The sequence below is a fragment of the Meyerozyma guilliermondii genome, genomic scaffold (assembly GCF_000149425.1).
Source record: "Meyerozyma guilliermondii ATCC 6260 scaffold_5 genomic scaffold, whole genome shotgun sequence".
Lineage (NCBI taxonomy): Eukaryota > Fungi > Ascomycota > Pichiomycetes > Serinales > Debaryomycetaceae > Meyerozyma > Meyerozyma guilliermondii.
The window spans coordinates 136,983-153,583 of NW_001809796.1; the positions used below are offsets into that span (position 1 = coordinate 136,983).

Sequence of the window (16,601 nt, forward strand, 5' to 3'; positions counted from 1 at the left end):
TTGCATGCTCAGTAGAGTGAAATTTTTGCCTAGATTTCGCCCATTGACCCCTATAATTTCCAGATTTGCCATGTCCTCCGTTCCATATCAACAGCCAGCTCACAAGTTGACCATGATTCCTGGTCCTATAGAGTTTTCTGATGAAGTGTTGTACGCCATGTCCACTCCTTCTCAAGCTCATACTTCGCCCGAATTCGTTGCAACTTTCCAAGAAGTGTTGAAGGGGCTCCGTAAGCTCTTCAAGTCTTCGGATCCAAACTCGCAGGGTTATGTCCTTGCTGGATCCGGTACTTTGGGATGGGATGTTGCTGGTGCCAATTTGGTCAATCCCGGTGATAACGTATTGGTACTTTCCACTGGTTTTTTTTCCGATTCTTTTGCTGAATGTTTGAAAGTATACGGAGCCAATGTCGATGTACTCACTGCTGACATTGGAGATGTTGTTCCCATTGAAAAAGTGACGGAGCAATTGTCGAAGAAGAACTATACCGCAGTAACGGTTACCCATGTCGACACCTCCACTTCTGTTGTTTCCGATGTTAAGACTGTTCTGGACGCCGTGAAGAATGCTTCACCAGAAACTTTGCTTTTTGTGGATGGTGTTTGTTCCATTGGTGTTGAAGATCTCGAGTTCGACAAATGGGGAGTGGATTTTGCTCTCACTGCCTCTCAAAAAGCCATTGGTGTGCCCGCAGGCTTGTCCATCTTCTACGCCTCGGAACGTGCTGTCAACAAGGCATTGAACCGTGAAAAAGATACCACTTTCTTTGCGTCGTTGAAAAGATGGACCCCGATCATGAAGGCATATGAAAGCGGTAGCGGTGCCTATTTCGCTACTCCTGCTGTGCAGACCATCACCGCATTGAAGGTATCCTTGCAGTCCATCTTTGGTGAGTCTTTGGATTCCAGAATTCAGAAAAATGCTGAAGCTTCTGCCAAATTCAAGCAACATATGCAAAAATTGGGATTGAAAATCTTACCCAAATCCGACGCTGTTGCTGCCCATGGCTTGACCGCCGTCTACTTTCCCGATGGCATTGACGGACCCGGCTTTCTTGGAAAGTTGGCTGCAAAAGGCTTTACTGTTGCTGGAGGAATTCACAAAGCATTGCCTGGAAAGTACTTTCGTGTGGGCCACATGGGTCACTCCGTTGATGCTGGACATGTGGAAAAGGTAGCCGATGCCATTGAAGAGGCGCTCAAGGAGAGCGGATACAAGCAGTAGAGTGGAATGAAGAAGAAAGCAGAAAGAAAGTAGAAAAGCAGCCGAAATGGACTTGAGTTGACTTGAGTTGATATCAGTTAGACTTGAGTAGAGTTGATTTGACTTGAGTAAACTGAAGTTAGATTTTAGTTGAGTGGGTATACTTGAGTTAGATTTGATTTGAGTAGAATTGAGTTGACTTCAGTTGATTTGAGTAGATTTAAGTTAGACTTGGTTTGACCTGAGTAGACTAGGTGAAAAAGAAGTAGTAGAGACACCATACTAAAAAACACAAAATGAGAAAAAACGAAAACTACTTCAAAATATTAGTATAGATATTTCATAAACTCACATTTTCGCAAAATTCACTTTTCACTTTTCACTTTTCACTTTTGGTCTCTGTATTCGCAGCCTTCGCACATCGCGAAATTCATCTTCACCATGAGTGTTCCATTTGATATCGACCCATATGAAGTGTTGCATGTAGCCAAGGATGCCACTCCGTTGGAAATCAAGAGGTCCTACAAAAAGTTGAGTCTTAAGTATCACCCCGACAAAATCCAACAAGCTGGAAATTCGGTGGAAAATGATACTTTTCCCAAGATCCAGTTTGCTTATAGCATACTTTCTGACGCCGTGAAACGACAACGGTACGATCAGACCGGACTGATGGCTAGCGGTGTGGATGACGAAGGCGGGTTCTTCGACTGGAAGGAATATTTCCTGACTATGCATGATAAAATCACCATTGATATGATCGATGAAGATCGCAAACGATACCAAAATTCTGAGGAGGAACGCCAAGATATTGTTCAGAACTTTATTTACTATGAAGGTGACTTTCTAAAGCTCTTTGAAGTGATACCACATTTGGAGTTTGATGAGGAAGCGGAACAGCGGGTATTTGCCATAGTTGAAGAGGCTATTGGTGACAAGAAAGTTGACGAAACTGTGATTAAATCGTTTGAAAAGTACAAGAAATCCCGCAAGACAAAGGTTAAACAGATGCTCAAGCGGCTAGCAAAGGAAGCAAAGGAATCGGAAAAGTTGGCGGCAGCCATAAAAGACAAGGGTAATCGGCGGTTGGACTCCGAGAGTGATCTCAAAGCATTGATCCAGAGCCGTCAAAGTAGTCGGATGGACAGTTTGATAGACAAGTTGGAGTCGAAGTATGGGGCGAAAAAGGGAAAGAAACGAGCACCGACGGAGGAGGAGTTTGAAAAGATCCAGGCGGGTTTGAAGAGGAGAAGGTAGATAGCAGAAAGGATAAAGCGCATGGTTGCTGGAGCTAACTGGAGCTGGTAGCTGAATGGTCATTTTTGGTATTCTCTCATCGTCATAATAACTTGCCGACAGCTGATCTAAAAGTCGGTATCGAGATCTCTTCTACTCCAATTTGGTATAAAAATCATAACACAAAATACATGCCAGAAACCACAACACGGCAGTGGTGGAGTTCTTCAACACATTTCTTATTGGCTGCCTTCGTTGGAAAGATTCAATTGTTTTATCGATTTGCACTCCGGTGCCTAATACGAGCGAAACCGCTAAAAAAAACCAAATATATCCCAGTCTAGGAACGGATATATCTTGATCGAAAGAGAACATCCCAGAAATGTTCTCCAGCCAAATTGAGTATGAAATATATGGAAGTCAATATACTGATTCGACACTCACACCTATTAACTTTCCTTAAACTTTCCTTAAAGTAGTTGAAAGTTGTTCGTAGATATACATAAGCACCACCTACTCCAAAAGAGTCAGTAGACTTCTGTTCAGTTGACTTCAGCCAAAGTCAGGTGAACAAGAAATACCTATGAAGATTATCACCTATCGGTTGCAAGTTCACAACCTCTCAACTTTTTATGGTGCACCGGTGCACTAGCCGCATCCACCTCATGTTTACGCGTCGATCTATCACTTCCTCTAATGAGTTCGTTTGAATCGGATTCGGCCAGCGACGCCGAGTCGGCGTTCTCCGATGCGTCTCTGGACTTCACTCCTTCATCTTCTGTGAAATCAAAAGGAAAAGTTCCACTTAGAGACTCAACTAATACCACCGCTCAACCATCCGCTCCAGCCACTGGCGATGCCTCTGATCAATACCAAAAGCTTTCACAATTAGAACATATCTTGAAGCGTCCCGACACGTATATCGGGTCTGTGGAGAAAACTGGGGTCGAAATGTGGAGTTTTGATGCCGCAACAGAGTCGATGATCTACAAAGAGGTCCACATAGTTCCTGGTCTCTATAAGATTTTTGACGAGATTCTTGTCAATGCTGCTGATAACAAGATCAGAGACCCCTCAATGAGGAACATCAAGGTCAATATTGACGCGGAAAACAATACCATCCTGGTGATGAATGATGGTAAGGGTATCCCCATCGAAATCCACAAGAAGGAAAAGATATACATTCCCGAGTTGATTTTTGGAAATTTGTTGACATCCTCCAATTATGACGACGACGAAAAGAAAGTTACGGGTGGTCGTAACGGATACGGTGCTAAACTATGCAATATCTTCTCCACCGAGTTCGTACTTGAAACCGCAGATTTGAATACCAGCCAGGTCTACAAACAAACCTGGACAAATAATATGGCAAACTTGACAAAACCCAAAATCACAAAGCTCAAGTCCAAGAAGGAATACACGAAAGTCACCTTCAAACCAGACCTTTCCAAGTTCCATATGGAAATGTTGGACGACGACATCTTATCTGTTCTCCGCCGGAGAGTGTACGACTTGTGTGGTACCGTCAAAGATTGCAACATTTACCTTAACGATAAGAAGTTGTCAATTCGCAACTTCAAGTCGTATGTCGAGATGTACGTCAATGCCATCAGGGAACGTAGCCCCGACCCTGTTGCTCCAGAAGGTGAAACGAGAAACTACTCGACAATCGTCCATGAGGTATTCAATGACCGCTGGGAAGTCGCATTTGCCGTGAGTGATGGCTCTTTCAATCAAGTCAGTTTTGTTAACTCCATCGCAACCACATCGGGAGGAACCCACGTAAAATACGTCTCTGACCAGATTATAACGAAGCTTATTGATGCCCTCACCAAGAAAGAAAAGGGCAAGAAAAAGCTCAACATCAAACCGCAAGAAGTCAGAAATAACATGTTCGTCTTCATCAATTGCTTGATCGAAAACCCTGCATTCACCTCACAAACTAAGGAACAGCTTACCACTCGTGTGGCTCAATTCGGAGGTAAGCCTCTGGAGAAAATTGTCATCTCCGACCAATTCATTGCTAAAATTTTGAAAACTAGTATTGCTGACAAAATCAGAACCATCGTTAATGCTAATGAAGACAAGGAAATGCTGAAAGCCGATGGCTCCAGAAAATCGAGAATAAAGAACCAGGTAAAGTTGGTTGATGCTAATAAGGCGGGTACCAAAGAAGGCTACAAGTGCACGTTGATTTTGACTGAAGGAGATTCGGCCATGCCATTGGCGGTTGCTGGTTTGACGGTCGTTGGCCGTGATTACTACGGCTGTTTCCCCTTGCGTGGTAAGCTTTTGAACGTACGAGAAGCCTCCATAGAACAGGTTTCGAAAAATGCAGAAATAAACTCCATAAAGCAAATTATGGGTTTACAGCATAAAAAGCGGTATACGCCCGAAAACATCAAGAGTCTCCGCTATGGTCATATCATGATTATGACCGATCAGGATCAAGATGGTTCACACATCAAGGGATTGATTATCAATTTTTTGGAAACAAGTTTTCCTGGGCTACTCGAAATTCCTGGCTTTTTACTAGAGTTCATCACACCAATTGTGAAAGTCACCATAACTGGCCGAGGAAACCACCGTGTTATTCCATTTTACAACATGCCCGAATTTGAAAAATGGCGAGAAACTGAGGGAACCACTTGCAAGTGGAAGCATAAATACTTTAAGGGTCTAGGAACTTCTTTGGAGTCCGAAGGTCGAGAGTATTTCGCAGCTTTGGATCGACACATGAAATCGTTTCATGCTCTACAGGATGGCGATAGCCAGTACATCGATATGGCGTTTTCAAAGAAAAAAGCCGATGAAAGAAAGGACTGGCTTCAGGCGTTCAGACCTGGTACTCACTTAGATCCACAAATCAGGGAGATTCCTATTAGTGAGTTTATCAATAAGGAGTTAATTCTATTCTCAATGGCTGATAACGTTAGATCAATTCCATCGATTCTCGATGGATTTAAGCCCGGGCAACGAAAGGTGTTGTATGGTTGTTTCAAGAGAAACTTGCGGTCTGAAATCAAAGTGGCACAATTGGTAGGTTATATTTCTGAACACACAGGTTATCACCATGGAGAAGGGTCGCTTGCCCAAACTATTGTTGGACTTGCTCAGAATTTTGTTGGTGCCAATAATTTGAACTTGTTGCAGCCAATAGGTTTATTCGGTAGTAGAGCTGCAGGTGGTAAAGATTTCTCGGCTGTTAGGTATATTCATACCAACATTACTGATCTCACGAGAGTCATCTTCAATCCCTTGGATGATGATTTGTACACCTATGTTCAGGATGATGCACAAACTGTTGAACCTGAAGCCTATCTTCCAATCATTCCAATGCTTCTTGTGAATGGTGCTGAAGGTATTGGGACCGGTTGGTCAACCAATATTCCAAGTTTCAACCCAGTTGACATTGTTGCAAATATTAGAAGAATGATGAACGGTGAAGAACCTGTTGACATGACTCCATGGTTCAAAGGTTGGGAAGGTGACCTTGAACGCATCTCGCCTGAGAAATATAAGGTCCTGGGTAAGATTGAGCAAGTTGACGATGATACAGTAGAGATCACCGAGATTCCAATCAAGACATGGACTAACAGTGTCAAGGAATTTTTGCTTGCAGGATTGGGAAATGACAAACCATGGATTAAAGATATGGAAGAACAGCATGGTATCAATATTCGCTTCGTGGTACGCCTTCTGAAGGAAGAGATGGATAAATCTTTAAGAATGGGGCTCCTCGAACGGTTCAAGCTCATTTCCTCGATTAGTTTGTCAAATATGGTGGCTTTCGATCCTCAAGGCAGAATCAAGAAGTACTCATCAGCTAACGAGATTTTGAAGGATTACTATTGGGCAAGGCTTGAGCTTTATCAGCGTCGGAAAGACATGATGGCTGAGAATTTCCAGAATCAGCTCACCAGATTGAGTGAACAGGCACGGTTCATTAAATTGATCATCGAGAAGAAGCTAACTATTGCTAACAAGAAACGTCTGGAAATGGTAGATGACTTGAAGAAGTTGAAATTTACCAGATTTAACAAGAATGGTAAACCGGTGCACGACGAGCCATTGGTTGAAGCCGAGGAATTGGCGGAAGAGGAAGAAGAGGCTGCGGGAGATATCAGTCAATTGAATCTTGGTTTGGTGGCTCCAGAAGATGAGTCACAATACAAGCCGGAAACAACGTACTCGCAGTATGATTACTTGCTTGGAATGGCTATTTGGTCGTTAACAAGAGAAAGATACGAGAAGCTTTTAAGACAACGAGATGAGAAGCAGGAGGAATTGAATGAGTTGTTGAAAAAGTCTGCCAAAGATTTGTGGAACAGTGATCTCGATGACTTTCTTGTTGGATGGGAAGAGTTCTTGCGTGCAGACATCGAGGCTAGAAACAGTTTTGGGCCCACGGCGAAAACTTCGACTCGGAAAAGAGCTAGAAAGTCAACAAAGTCGGAACCGGCGCAGAAGAAGACAAAGAGTTCTACACCAAAAGCTTCCACTCCAACCATTAAAGCCGAGGCAACGCCTGCTCAACCTGTTGTCAAAGAAGAGACCAACAAGCAGCCAGACCTTCTCAGCTTCTTTTCGAAAGAACCAAGCGTTGCCAAGACTGTTTCAGCCGCACCACCTAAGCGAAAGACCCCCAAGTCAAAACCCAAAAAGGAGATTGTTTCTTTGTTCAGTGACAGCAGTGATGATGATATCACGCTGTTTTCCGTCGGAGATGCTAAGCCGACACCCAAGCCTTCGACCAATAACATCTTAGACGAGCTAGAAGACCTCAAGTCGTCGACTTTCACTCCGAAGGTAGGTGCGGCTGGAAGACGTCGTCCCAAGTCGTATGCGTTAGCTGAGAGCGACGGAAACGAAAGTGATGAAGATTACATGCTGGAATAATCCATAGCTAGTGTACTTGCTAATACAACCGGTAAAGCTAGCCAATTGCAGCGTTATTCACCACCGCCGTGGATCGGGTTAGTCACGTGAACTGGCCGTTGGTCCTGCACGTCGCTTCATTATTCATATATTAGTGAGAGTCTTCCGATATCAGTCAGCAGACGTATCGGTTGATTTCAGGTCAAAAAGAGAAAAGGTGGTTTTACAAAAGCGAAATAGCTGATACATTTTTACTCACAGCAGCATCATATTTGTGGAACCTTTAAACTTGACTTTTCATTTCAAGCAAGTTATTTTGAAATTCAAATCATTTGGAAATCAAAAAAGAACATCTAAGTTCTGAAAAATTGTACGAACAACGCTATGGCATCGAAGGACATAGTACATCCGCAACCAGAGCGCCGGCACGGGTCGGAAACTCACGAATTTACCATGCCTCTCTTATCTCCTACATTGACACCATCCCATATTCCATCGCAAACGCCTCAAATTCCTCCGGAAGTGCCAGCAGAAGTCAGGGATCGCTTGCCCCTTCCTGAAACGTTGCCTGTGGTGAAATGCATGGCGAGAGCTCGTATACCGACCACTCAGGGGCCGGAGATATTTCTCCATTTGTACGAGAATAACGTTGACAATAAAGAGCATTTGGCTATTGTTTTTGGGGAAGACGTGCGTTCGAAAACGCTCTATCAGAAACGTCCCAATGAGACCCAGCAAGATAGAATGACTCGTGGTGCTTATGTGGGCAGATTGTTTCCTGGAAGAACCGAGGCAGACTATGACAGTGAGTCTAATTTGAGATTGAATTTCGATGAAAATGGCCAACTTATCAGAGATCCAAGTACCACCTGTAGTGGTGAGCCCATTTTGGCCCGTATTCATTCGGAATGTTATACGGGGGAAACCGCATGGAGTGCTCGTTGCGATTGTGGAGAACAATTCGATGAAGCTGGTCGGTTAATGGGTGAAGCTGGGCACGGGTGTATCGTGTACCTTCGTCAGGAAGGTCGTGGAATTGGACTTGGGGAAAAGTTGAAGGCTTATAATTTGCAAGACTTGGGAGCGGATACCGTCCAGGCCAATTTGATGTTACGACATCCTGCTGATGCGAGATCTTTTTCGCTCGCTACAGCCATACTCTTGGACTTGGGGCTCAACGAGATCAAGTTGTTGACCAACAATCCCGATAAAATTGCTGCAGTTGAGGGAAGAAACAGAGAGGTCAAGGTAGTGGAACGGGTGCCTATGGTGCCGTTGGCATGGAGAAGTGAGAATGGAATCAAGTCAAAAGAGATAGAGGGCTACTTGAGTGCTAAGATTGAAAGGATGGGGCACTTGCTTGAAAAGCCACTCAAGATATGATAGAAGAGATGAAGTTAAGGACTTAAGAAATAAATGATGAATTAAATGACGCAAATGTCACTACTCGATTAGAGAAATAGCTATAATGAAGAATTTTGCATTTCGCAAAATTTAAGATAAATGCAAAAACTGCAAATTACGAAATATGCATATGATACAAGACAAGAAAAGACTACCAAAAGTCTCTCGAGAAGAATACTGGGTAACCTTCATCTCTTGATTATGCACTGGGGCTATTCATATGCAGATTCGCACGCCGAGGTGCAGCGTTTAGGCGCGGCTCAACGGAAGCCAACGGCCGCCACAAATTGTCCGGAAAGTCGCCGAAACTGATCCACTGGTACCACAGCCCCATAAGAACCCCCTTTAATATTAAAAACCGTTCTTCAGCCACTTTTGATCACATTGTTTGCAGCCGCCCGTTGCTGCCATCCAAACACCACGCGTCCCCCGCACCCTTTTACGGTGCCCACTGCATTGGAATTTGCATAAAACAGCCTCACGAAGTGGATTAATTTTTAGAGCACTCAAGTCATCATGCTGCAATCTCTGCATCATGAAATGACTCCCGTTGATACAGGGAACTCAGACCGCAAGCGGCGAAGAGTCACAAGAGCGTGTGATGTGTGTCGACGCAAAAAAGTGAAATGTGATGGAAAACAACCATGTATTCATTGTACGGTGTATTCGTATAAATGTTCTTATGACGATCCTAACATAAGAAACACCAAAAACCCGGGCCTTCCTGCGCTGCTGGACCATAGTCCTGACTTTATCAACCTCCATCGTAACCAAGGTAATGATTTTGGTGGTGGTGGTTATTCAGTAATGCTGGGTCATGATAGACATCCAATCAATGGTGAAGGATACCAGGCTCCTCACAAATCAACCGAGGGTGATGCCCAAAAAGCACTCCAGATCCTTTTCCCGCGTCTTAACCTTCAACAGCGAAATGTTGATGTTTACAAGTTGAATAAAATCGTCCAATATCTCAAGTCGAAAAACCCGTCCTATATCAATATTAACGAGATATCCGACTTGTACCTCGATGGACCCACCCCCACAACGTCGCCAGCAACCACTTTCGACCCTCCATCAGTCAGCTCCAACGATGGAAACCCGGTGGGTCGGGAAATACGAATTGTTCTTCCTCCAAAGGATGTAGCGTTGCAGCTCATTTACACCACTTGGAACAAGGCTTGTGTACTTTTCCGGTTCTACCACCGTCCGTCGTTGCTAGAAGAAGTGGAGTTTCTCTACTCAATGGACCCGGTCAATTACACCGATAGACAGCAGAAATTTCTTCCATTTCTCTACCTGATACTTGCTTGTGGACTGTTGTTTTCCCGACTGAATTCTCTCAGCAAGGACAACGACTCGCTCGAAGACGATGGTTTCAACTACTTTCTCGAGGCTCGCAAACTCATCGACATCACCAACGTGGGAGACATTTCCCTGATCCAAACCATCGTCATGATGATCATGTACCTCCAGTGTCTGGCTCGTCTTTCCACCTGCTACCTCTACATTGGAATTGCCATGAGAAGTGCATTGAAGGAAGGCCTTCATAGAAACTTGCTGATTTTCCAGAGCTCGAAACGACGGTTGGACCCCATTGAAATCGATACAAGAAAACGACTTTTTTTCACCATCTACAAAATGGACATCTACATTAACTCGCTTCTAGGACTCCCCCGATCTGTCAATGAAGACGAGTTTGACCAAGAATTTCCAGAAGAACTCGACGACGAAAATGTAACCCGCGATTCTCTCAACTATGAACAGCAAAATGGCAGACTTTCGTCATCTGCCTGTGCCAATCACCACACAAAGTTAATGATGGTAATGTCTCACGTTGTAAAAGAACTTTATCCCATAAAGGTGAAGAACACTCCTAATAAGCCAGATGGGTTGGGAGTGCACGAGAGAGTGACGAAACTTGAAATCGAGCTCAAGACATGGCTCGATAATCTTCCACCAGAATTGCAACCCACCGACCCTAGTGATATAAATTCGGGCAACGATATCCCCGAGAAATTTGTGCTTGCCAACTTTTATCTTCATCTTGCATTTTTGAACTGTCTGATAATGCTTTACAGACCCTTCATTCACTATATCAGCAACGAGCAAACAGCTACATCTGATCCCAAGTCTCTCATTCGAGGTAGAAACTGCATCAAGGTAGCGAGAATGGTGGTAAAGCTAGCCAACAAAATGATCGATAAAGACCTCTTGGTGGGGACTTATTGGTTTTCCATGTACACCATTTTCTTCTCCATTGCATGCCTTATTTATTACTATCATTTTGCCAACTATAATAATCAAGCAAAGAGTGGAGCCAACTACGCAGGCGTTCTTTTTGATGATGACTTGGACGTTGATAAGATCAAAAGAGATATTGAGATAGGAAAGCGAGTATTGGACTGCTTGAAGAACAATTCAAATGCATCCATGAGAATTTACAAGATTCTCAACAATCTTTTCGAGCAGTTGAATAGACACACCGCTGCGTCCAAAGTTCCAAAAGACCAACTTCTTGAAGGTGCTCCCGGCGGTCTTTACATAGGAAGCACCGCATCGGAACCTACAGCACAGGCAGTTCTTAGAAAGAGCGGACCATCGGCCTTGAAACAAGAAACCAGTCCTCTTTCAGATTTTCAACAAGCAGCTGAGGAACTCCATCCTCCAGGCATGAGTTTTGGATCTTCACACGAGAGGAAGCAGGTGGCCAACGAGGTTGCAAATCGGGCACATATGAAGTCGATAAACAGTATATTGCAAGATGGACTCGGTGAAAATGCTGCAAAGGTTCAATTTGACCCAGTCGGAGGATTCGAACCTCCTTCAAAAGTTGAGACCGAGGAGGCTCTCGACGGAAATGCTGGCTATAAACCAGGAGTCTTTTGACCAACTTGATGCCCAGATTTTCGGCCGTATTCTTCCTCCATATATGCTCGAGCAAAATGCTCGTCTGAGTCAGCAACAAACAAACAACCTAGGTGACTTCAGCAGCACAGATATACCTGAGGACTTTTCGTTCTTTGGTGATGGCGCACCGTTGGACTATTTGGACCCGTTCAACCCTGCTACCGACGACTCGAAATCCACCTAGCCTAGTGTGGGTGTAACGGATGTACGTAATTATCACGAAATAATCAATGCTCATCTCTCTACAAACCTGCGATATAAATGAACATAAGTGACCGTAGGCGGCTCTTGGGCCCATCAGAAGCGAGATTTCCATCGGTGGGTGTCTCGTCATCACTCGAGCGGGAAATGAAGTCACCAGATGAAGAAACCGCCAAAAGTTCCATGTTTTTAAAAACTGGCCTTGTAGATACTGCCAGTGGGTCCGCTTACGTTGAAGCTGATGATTGCATTGTCCAGGTCTCGGTGTACGGACCTCGTCCCATTCGAGGATCTTTCATAGAAAAAGCATCGTTTTCTGTTGAGTGCAAATTTCTTCCGTATGTAACCAAGGTAGCAGCTGAGCACCAAAACACAAATCCTAATGGGAAACCAGGCATGAACAGTATAGAACAACGGATCTCCACTTATGTGGAAACAGCATTGCTCCCTTGCTTACTTTTGGAAAATTATCCAAAATCAACCATCGACATTTACGTTACTGTCATAGCCAACAAATCAGCATCACTTCTCGAATTGACCAATTGGATAGTCAATTGCTCGTCACTAGCTTTGGTGGACTCTGCTATTGAGATAAAGGACATAGTGACAGGAGGAGTAGCTACAATTGAGGATGAAAACGATAGCAAAAATTCCCAATGTTTGGCATCGTTTATGAATTTGAGAAATAACGAAATCGTAGGATTTTGGATTGATGGAGGCCAAGAATTGAACGAAAAAGTTTTGACCAAAACACTTGAGACTTGTCAAGAGCGGGCACAAGTGGTAAGAAGGAACTTTAATGGGTTCTTGACTACATAAAGTGGGCATATCATTTTCTTGCTATGTACTACTTGCCTTTTGCACTACTGCCTCTTTTTCTCGTCTATTGCAGCCGGTGACAAATCTTCTAACACCTTCTTGATGTTGATTAGCTTCTTGCTCAATTGGTGGACTGAAAGTTCATGTTCAGTCCCAGCATTGAAGAGAAAGTTGGAGCTTATAGTGATGCCGGTGCTGGTAGATATCAACTTTGCCAAACGTCTATAAGTCTCCAAAAGATGGTGAGACTTTTCCACAGTATCACAAATAGGGCTCTCAATGGAGGGGATTTTTATGTCGGTCACAGGGTCAAAGACCAGAAGTTTGAGCTGTTCAGCAAACTCCTTGCTTGCCAGTAAGGTGTCGGGGACTTCAATCTTTGGTGCTTTGATCTCAAATGGCTCAGAAATGTAAGCTACCTCATGCTTACCGTCAAGATGGAATCTGAACTCATAGATACCTTCTTCCCAGAAGAGTTTGGAGCCAGTGAAAACGTACGAACCACGAGTGGATTCGACCCATGTCCATCTTCCTGATGAAGAAATGAGAGTTTTCGACCGCGAGTACGTAGTTTGCACCACCTTGTATAGACCAATCCAATCTTTATCAGAGTGATTTTCAGGACATTTCCATGTAATCTCAATAGGAGTTCCAATAGTGGTATACTTGGGCATTCTATCATCCAGTTTTTGTAAGTTGTCGATGGTGATCTGGTAGTCTGAGTTATCGAAGTACAAGTTTTGCGACAATTCCAACAAGTTTTGTCTGCTGAGTTTAGCGTTCGATTGTCTCAATTCTTTGATAAAGCTTTCAAGGGTGTCGGTAATTCCAGTGACCAAGTGAGAAGTACTGCGGTGACGACCAAAATTGGGTGCTTCATCATTTGAACTCAATCTACGCAGAATAACATCGGGAATAAGCTGCTTTTTGAAGGTTTTGGTAACACCAGAGTCTTGGAAAACTTCCTTTTCTCCATAAACTTTGATCATATGAACCTTTTCAACAAAGTTAATCCGGAAAAAGTTATTGGAGACCCAAAGCAAGCAACACACAAAATTCTCTAACGATGGAGCAATGAGAGTTAAGCCCATAACTCCACACACACCGAAAAGTTGTTCGGGATTGTTCAAGTAGCGATAAACTCCAGCTTTAGTCAAATGAGATCTTTGAGGAGAGGTGGGAAGGAAAAAGTCTCCATAGAACCATCCAAAATATCCAATCAGGTCAATAATGGAAGAATTGATCCATACCTGGGTCAAGATGAGAAGTGCTCCAAGGAACAGTCTCAAGTAAACCCAGTCGTAGAAATAGAATTTGGAGTATTCCATACCTGTAATATAGTGAAAAAAGTTCAATCCCACAAATGAAGCATAAGTCCACGAGATGAGTCCATTATAGATAATTGCCCAATTGCTCAATGACTTTTCTATAGGAATATCATTTGCAAGGTAGCGTTTAGTGAAAAGCTTGTAGTAACTTTGAAGAACCAAAAAGATGTTAATAGAAAGAGATTCGAATACTTTTATGGCCACGGTCAATGCAAACATGCAATGAGCAATGTTGATTTTTGCTCCTCTAAATTGGGCCGTACCAACAATCAGCGATGCAAAGGCAGGAATGATAACACTGTAGGTAGTGACCATGATAAGCGTAAGCAAGTCAGCTGCTCTCAACCAACTGAAATTATACAAACCAACCAATGGCTTCAAGTTGTCAAAGTTTTTCAAGTCTTTAATTTTGGTGATTTTCTGGTAATCAGCTTCGTTGCCTGAGGGTCCATAAAGCTTATCAATATGGGGATTTTCGATGTAGTGCAAAAAGATCATTTGAAGAAAATGGCCAAAGACAGCAACAACCAACACCCGATAAGATTTGGCTATCAAGGCAAACCCATAATATCCAGCGTAACCAACCGAGTACATCGGATGTGGAAACATTTCGAAGACACCGTCAAAGATCAAGTCTTCGTTGTTAATTTGGCGAAAGAAGAAATCTCCCCAGTACCAAGCGTAGTCTTTAATGATGTTGTGAGCATCAACTTTCACCCAGAGATTAAACAAAATGAGTCCAGCACCAACTATAAGACGAGAGTACACGATCCAGGGCTCCTGTTGCGAGGTATTGAGAAACTGGAGGTCATTATCCATGGCACAAGTGACGACTACTCCGATAAACGTAGTGAAGTCCAGCATAAGAATCAAGTCCACGACTTTCCGGAACACCAACCAAGTGTTAAAGTCCACAGGGTACTTGGAGATTTTGTACTTGGGGCCCATTTGAGCGGAAATTTCAGACTTGATTAACCGGGACGCAATTGAGTGATTCTTCTCATCAAAGATGTTGAGCTTGTTAGCCCAATTGACAAGTTTATGATAGTTGGACTGCTGGTGAAGAAGATAGCCTATTCCAAAATTGTAGGAAAGTCTCCAGAAAAGATAAAGACCAATAAAGATTTCAATTCGAGTCGAATTGGTCTTTACAAGCCAGAAAACAAGTCCATTAGAAGCTAAAAGAGCAAGAATAACCAACTCAAAATAGGACTTCCTGACAGTGGGGTCAAAAAGTGTCTTGACCATATCATGGGTCTCAGGAACCGTAAAGGTGTTGCCCGAAAAAGTGATGCCTTTGGGACCCATATTCGTCTTTGATTGTTGCTGGAGAGCAACAGCCATAGTAGGATGGTTGGGTGTGGATCAGGAATTCACACAACGGTTCGATTGGAGCAACAAGAAAAATCAGCAAATGTGAAAAACCGATGTGCAATTGTAGATCAGAAAATGCACAAGTGGCTAAATTTTGCAGAAATCAGGTCTTTTATCAGTACCAATTTGCAAGGGGTCAATTGGTCGTAGCGAGTGTTGTTGCGTACGAACTGAGTGTTTCTATCGAGGCAAAGCCTTTGGACAATTTTTAGAAAAGCTAGCACTCAAATTGAACCAATTGTGACGAAAAATCGGTGAAAAATTTAATATCTGGATCCCAACCTTTGGGCCGGGTGCATGGATCTGATTGATAATGCACAATGCACAGATACGAGGATTAGGAGGTGACCGGAAATAGGTCCCAAAATGTGGAAAATGTTTGGGGCTAAAATAGATGATTGCAATTCGCCAAACGCGACACGTACTAAATAACGCTATAAAAATACTACGAATCAATGGCTGCTGAATTTTTGCAGCTATTTGTAGGTGGCAGATTGGAAATGTCGAGCACGAATTTGCATGTGAAAATGGCCAAGTTGCCCCACAGACCCGTACACCAGGTATACCGAAAAAATAAAAAATAGAAGACAAAAATAAAATTGAGGCTATAACGATAATAAATGAAAATGGTAAAAGAAAAAGACAGAAAGAAATTCAGCGGTAAAAACGACCAATGAAAACCCAAAAGAAAAAAGTACAATTAACTCTATATTCCTCCAAAAGTTCATTTTACTCTACTATGAATATTTCACAATTTTCAATTCTATTAATTTTCCATTTAACATTTTCTATACATTTTCTCTAAAATCTGCGGTTTCCCATAGGCGCGCCGTTGGATCCCGACTGGAATCCACCTCTGCCTCTGCCACGACCACCCCTTCCACGGCCTCCCCAGCCACCTCTTCCTCCACCACGTCCGTATCTGATATGACTTCCGAAACTTCTCCTGTCGTAACGCAACAATTCTGGTGGAACAGTTTGGTTGGCTTCTCTCATAATCTTGCACAAGTCACCTCCCAACTTAGAGTTGGCCTCTGTGAACAAAGACACAGCAGTACCCGTAGTACCTGCTCTTCCAGTTCTTCCAATTCTATGAACATAATCCTCGATGTTACCAGGCATGTCATAGTTAATAACGTAGGAGATACCCTTGACGTCTGTAGTTAGTATGTGAGAGTTTTGTATGGCAAGCATTACTACATGGGGAGAGGCGGTCTCAGTTTATTGAACTAGAAGCAAAAGTACACAACATT

The 16,601-nt window shown here is 43.2% G+C and overlaps 7 protein-coding genes across 7 annotated transcripts; 6 read left to right on the forward strand and 1 right to left on the reverse strand. All coding sequences in view use genetic code 12, as the record gives it.

The window, feature by feature from the left end:
• Positions 1-4: 4 nt before the first annotated feature.
• PGUG_04024 (pyridoxal-phosphate-dependent aminotransferase family protein) lies at positions 5-1,225 on the forward strand (the record flags this gene model as incomplete). The annotated part of the gene is made up of 1 exon (XM_001483245.1): positions 5-1,225. The coding sequence occupies one exon, from the start codon at positions 5-7 to the stop codon at positions 1,223-1,225; it is 1,221 nt and encodes a 406-aa protein (XP_001483295.2).
• A 420-nt stretch (positions 1,226-1,645) lies between these two features.
• Positions 1,646-2,458, forward strand: PGUG_04025 (uncharacterized protein; the record flags this gene model as incomplete). The annotated part of the gene is made up of 1 exon (XM_001483246.1): positions 1,646-2,458. One exon carries the CDS (start codon positions 1,646-1,648, stop codon positions 2,456-2,458), a length of 813 nt encoding a protein of 270 aa, XP_001483296.2.
• A 675-nt stretch (positions 2,459-3,133) lies between these two features.
• On the forward strand, positions 3,134-7,336 carry TOP2 (DNA topoisomerase 2; the record flags this gene model as incomplete). Its single annotated transcript, XM_001483247.1, has 1 exon — positions 3,134-7,336. The coding sequence occupies one exon, from the start codon at positions 3,134-3,136 to the stop codon at positions 7,334-7,336; it is 4,203 nt and encodes a 1,400-aa protein (XP_001483297.2).
• Positions 7,337-7,699: 363 nt separating this feature from the next.
• On the forward strand, positions 7,700-8,698 carry RIB1 (GTP cyclohydrolase II; the record flags this gene model as incomplete). Its single annotated transcript, XM_001483248.1, has 1 exon — positions 7,700-8,698. One exon carries the CDS (start codon positions 7,700-7,702, stop codon positions 8,696-8,698), a length of 999 nt encoding a protein of 332 aa, XP_001483298.1.
• Positions 8,699-9,235: 537 nt separating this feature from the next.
• On the forward strand, positions 9,236-11,605 carry ASG1 (Asg1p; the record flags this gene model as incomplete). Its single annotated transcript, XM_001483249.1, has 1 exon — positions 9,236-11,605. One exon carries the CDS (start codon positions 9,236-9,238, stop codon positions 11,603-11,605), a length of 2,370 nt encoding a protein of 789 aa, XP_001483299.2.
• Positions 11,606-11,887: 282 nt separating this feature from the next.
• Positions 11,888-12,646, forward strand: PGUG_04029 (exosome non-catalytic core subunit; the record flags this gene model as incomplete). The annotated part of the gene is made up of 1 exon (XM_001483250.1): positions 11,888-12,646. The coding sequence occupies one exon, from the start codon at positions 11,888-11,890 to the stop codon at positions 12,644-12,646; it is 759 nt and encodes a 252-aa protein (XP_001483300.1).
• A 44-nt stretch (positions 12,647-12,690) lies between these two features.
• On the reverse strand, positions 12,691-15,318 carry CHO2 (phosphatidylethanolamine N-methyltransferase; the record flags this gene model as incomplete). The annotated part of the gene is made up of 1 exon (XM_001483251.1): positions 12,691-15,318. The coding sequence occupies one exon, from the start codon at positions 15,316-15,318 to the stop codon at positions 12,691-12,693; it is 2,628 nt and encodes an 875-aa protein (XP_001483301.2).
• Positions 15,319-16,601: the final 1,283 nt, after the last annotated feature.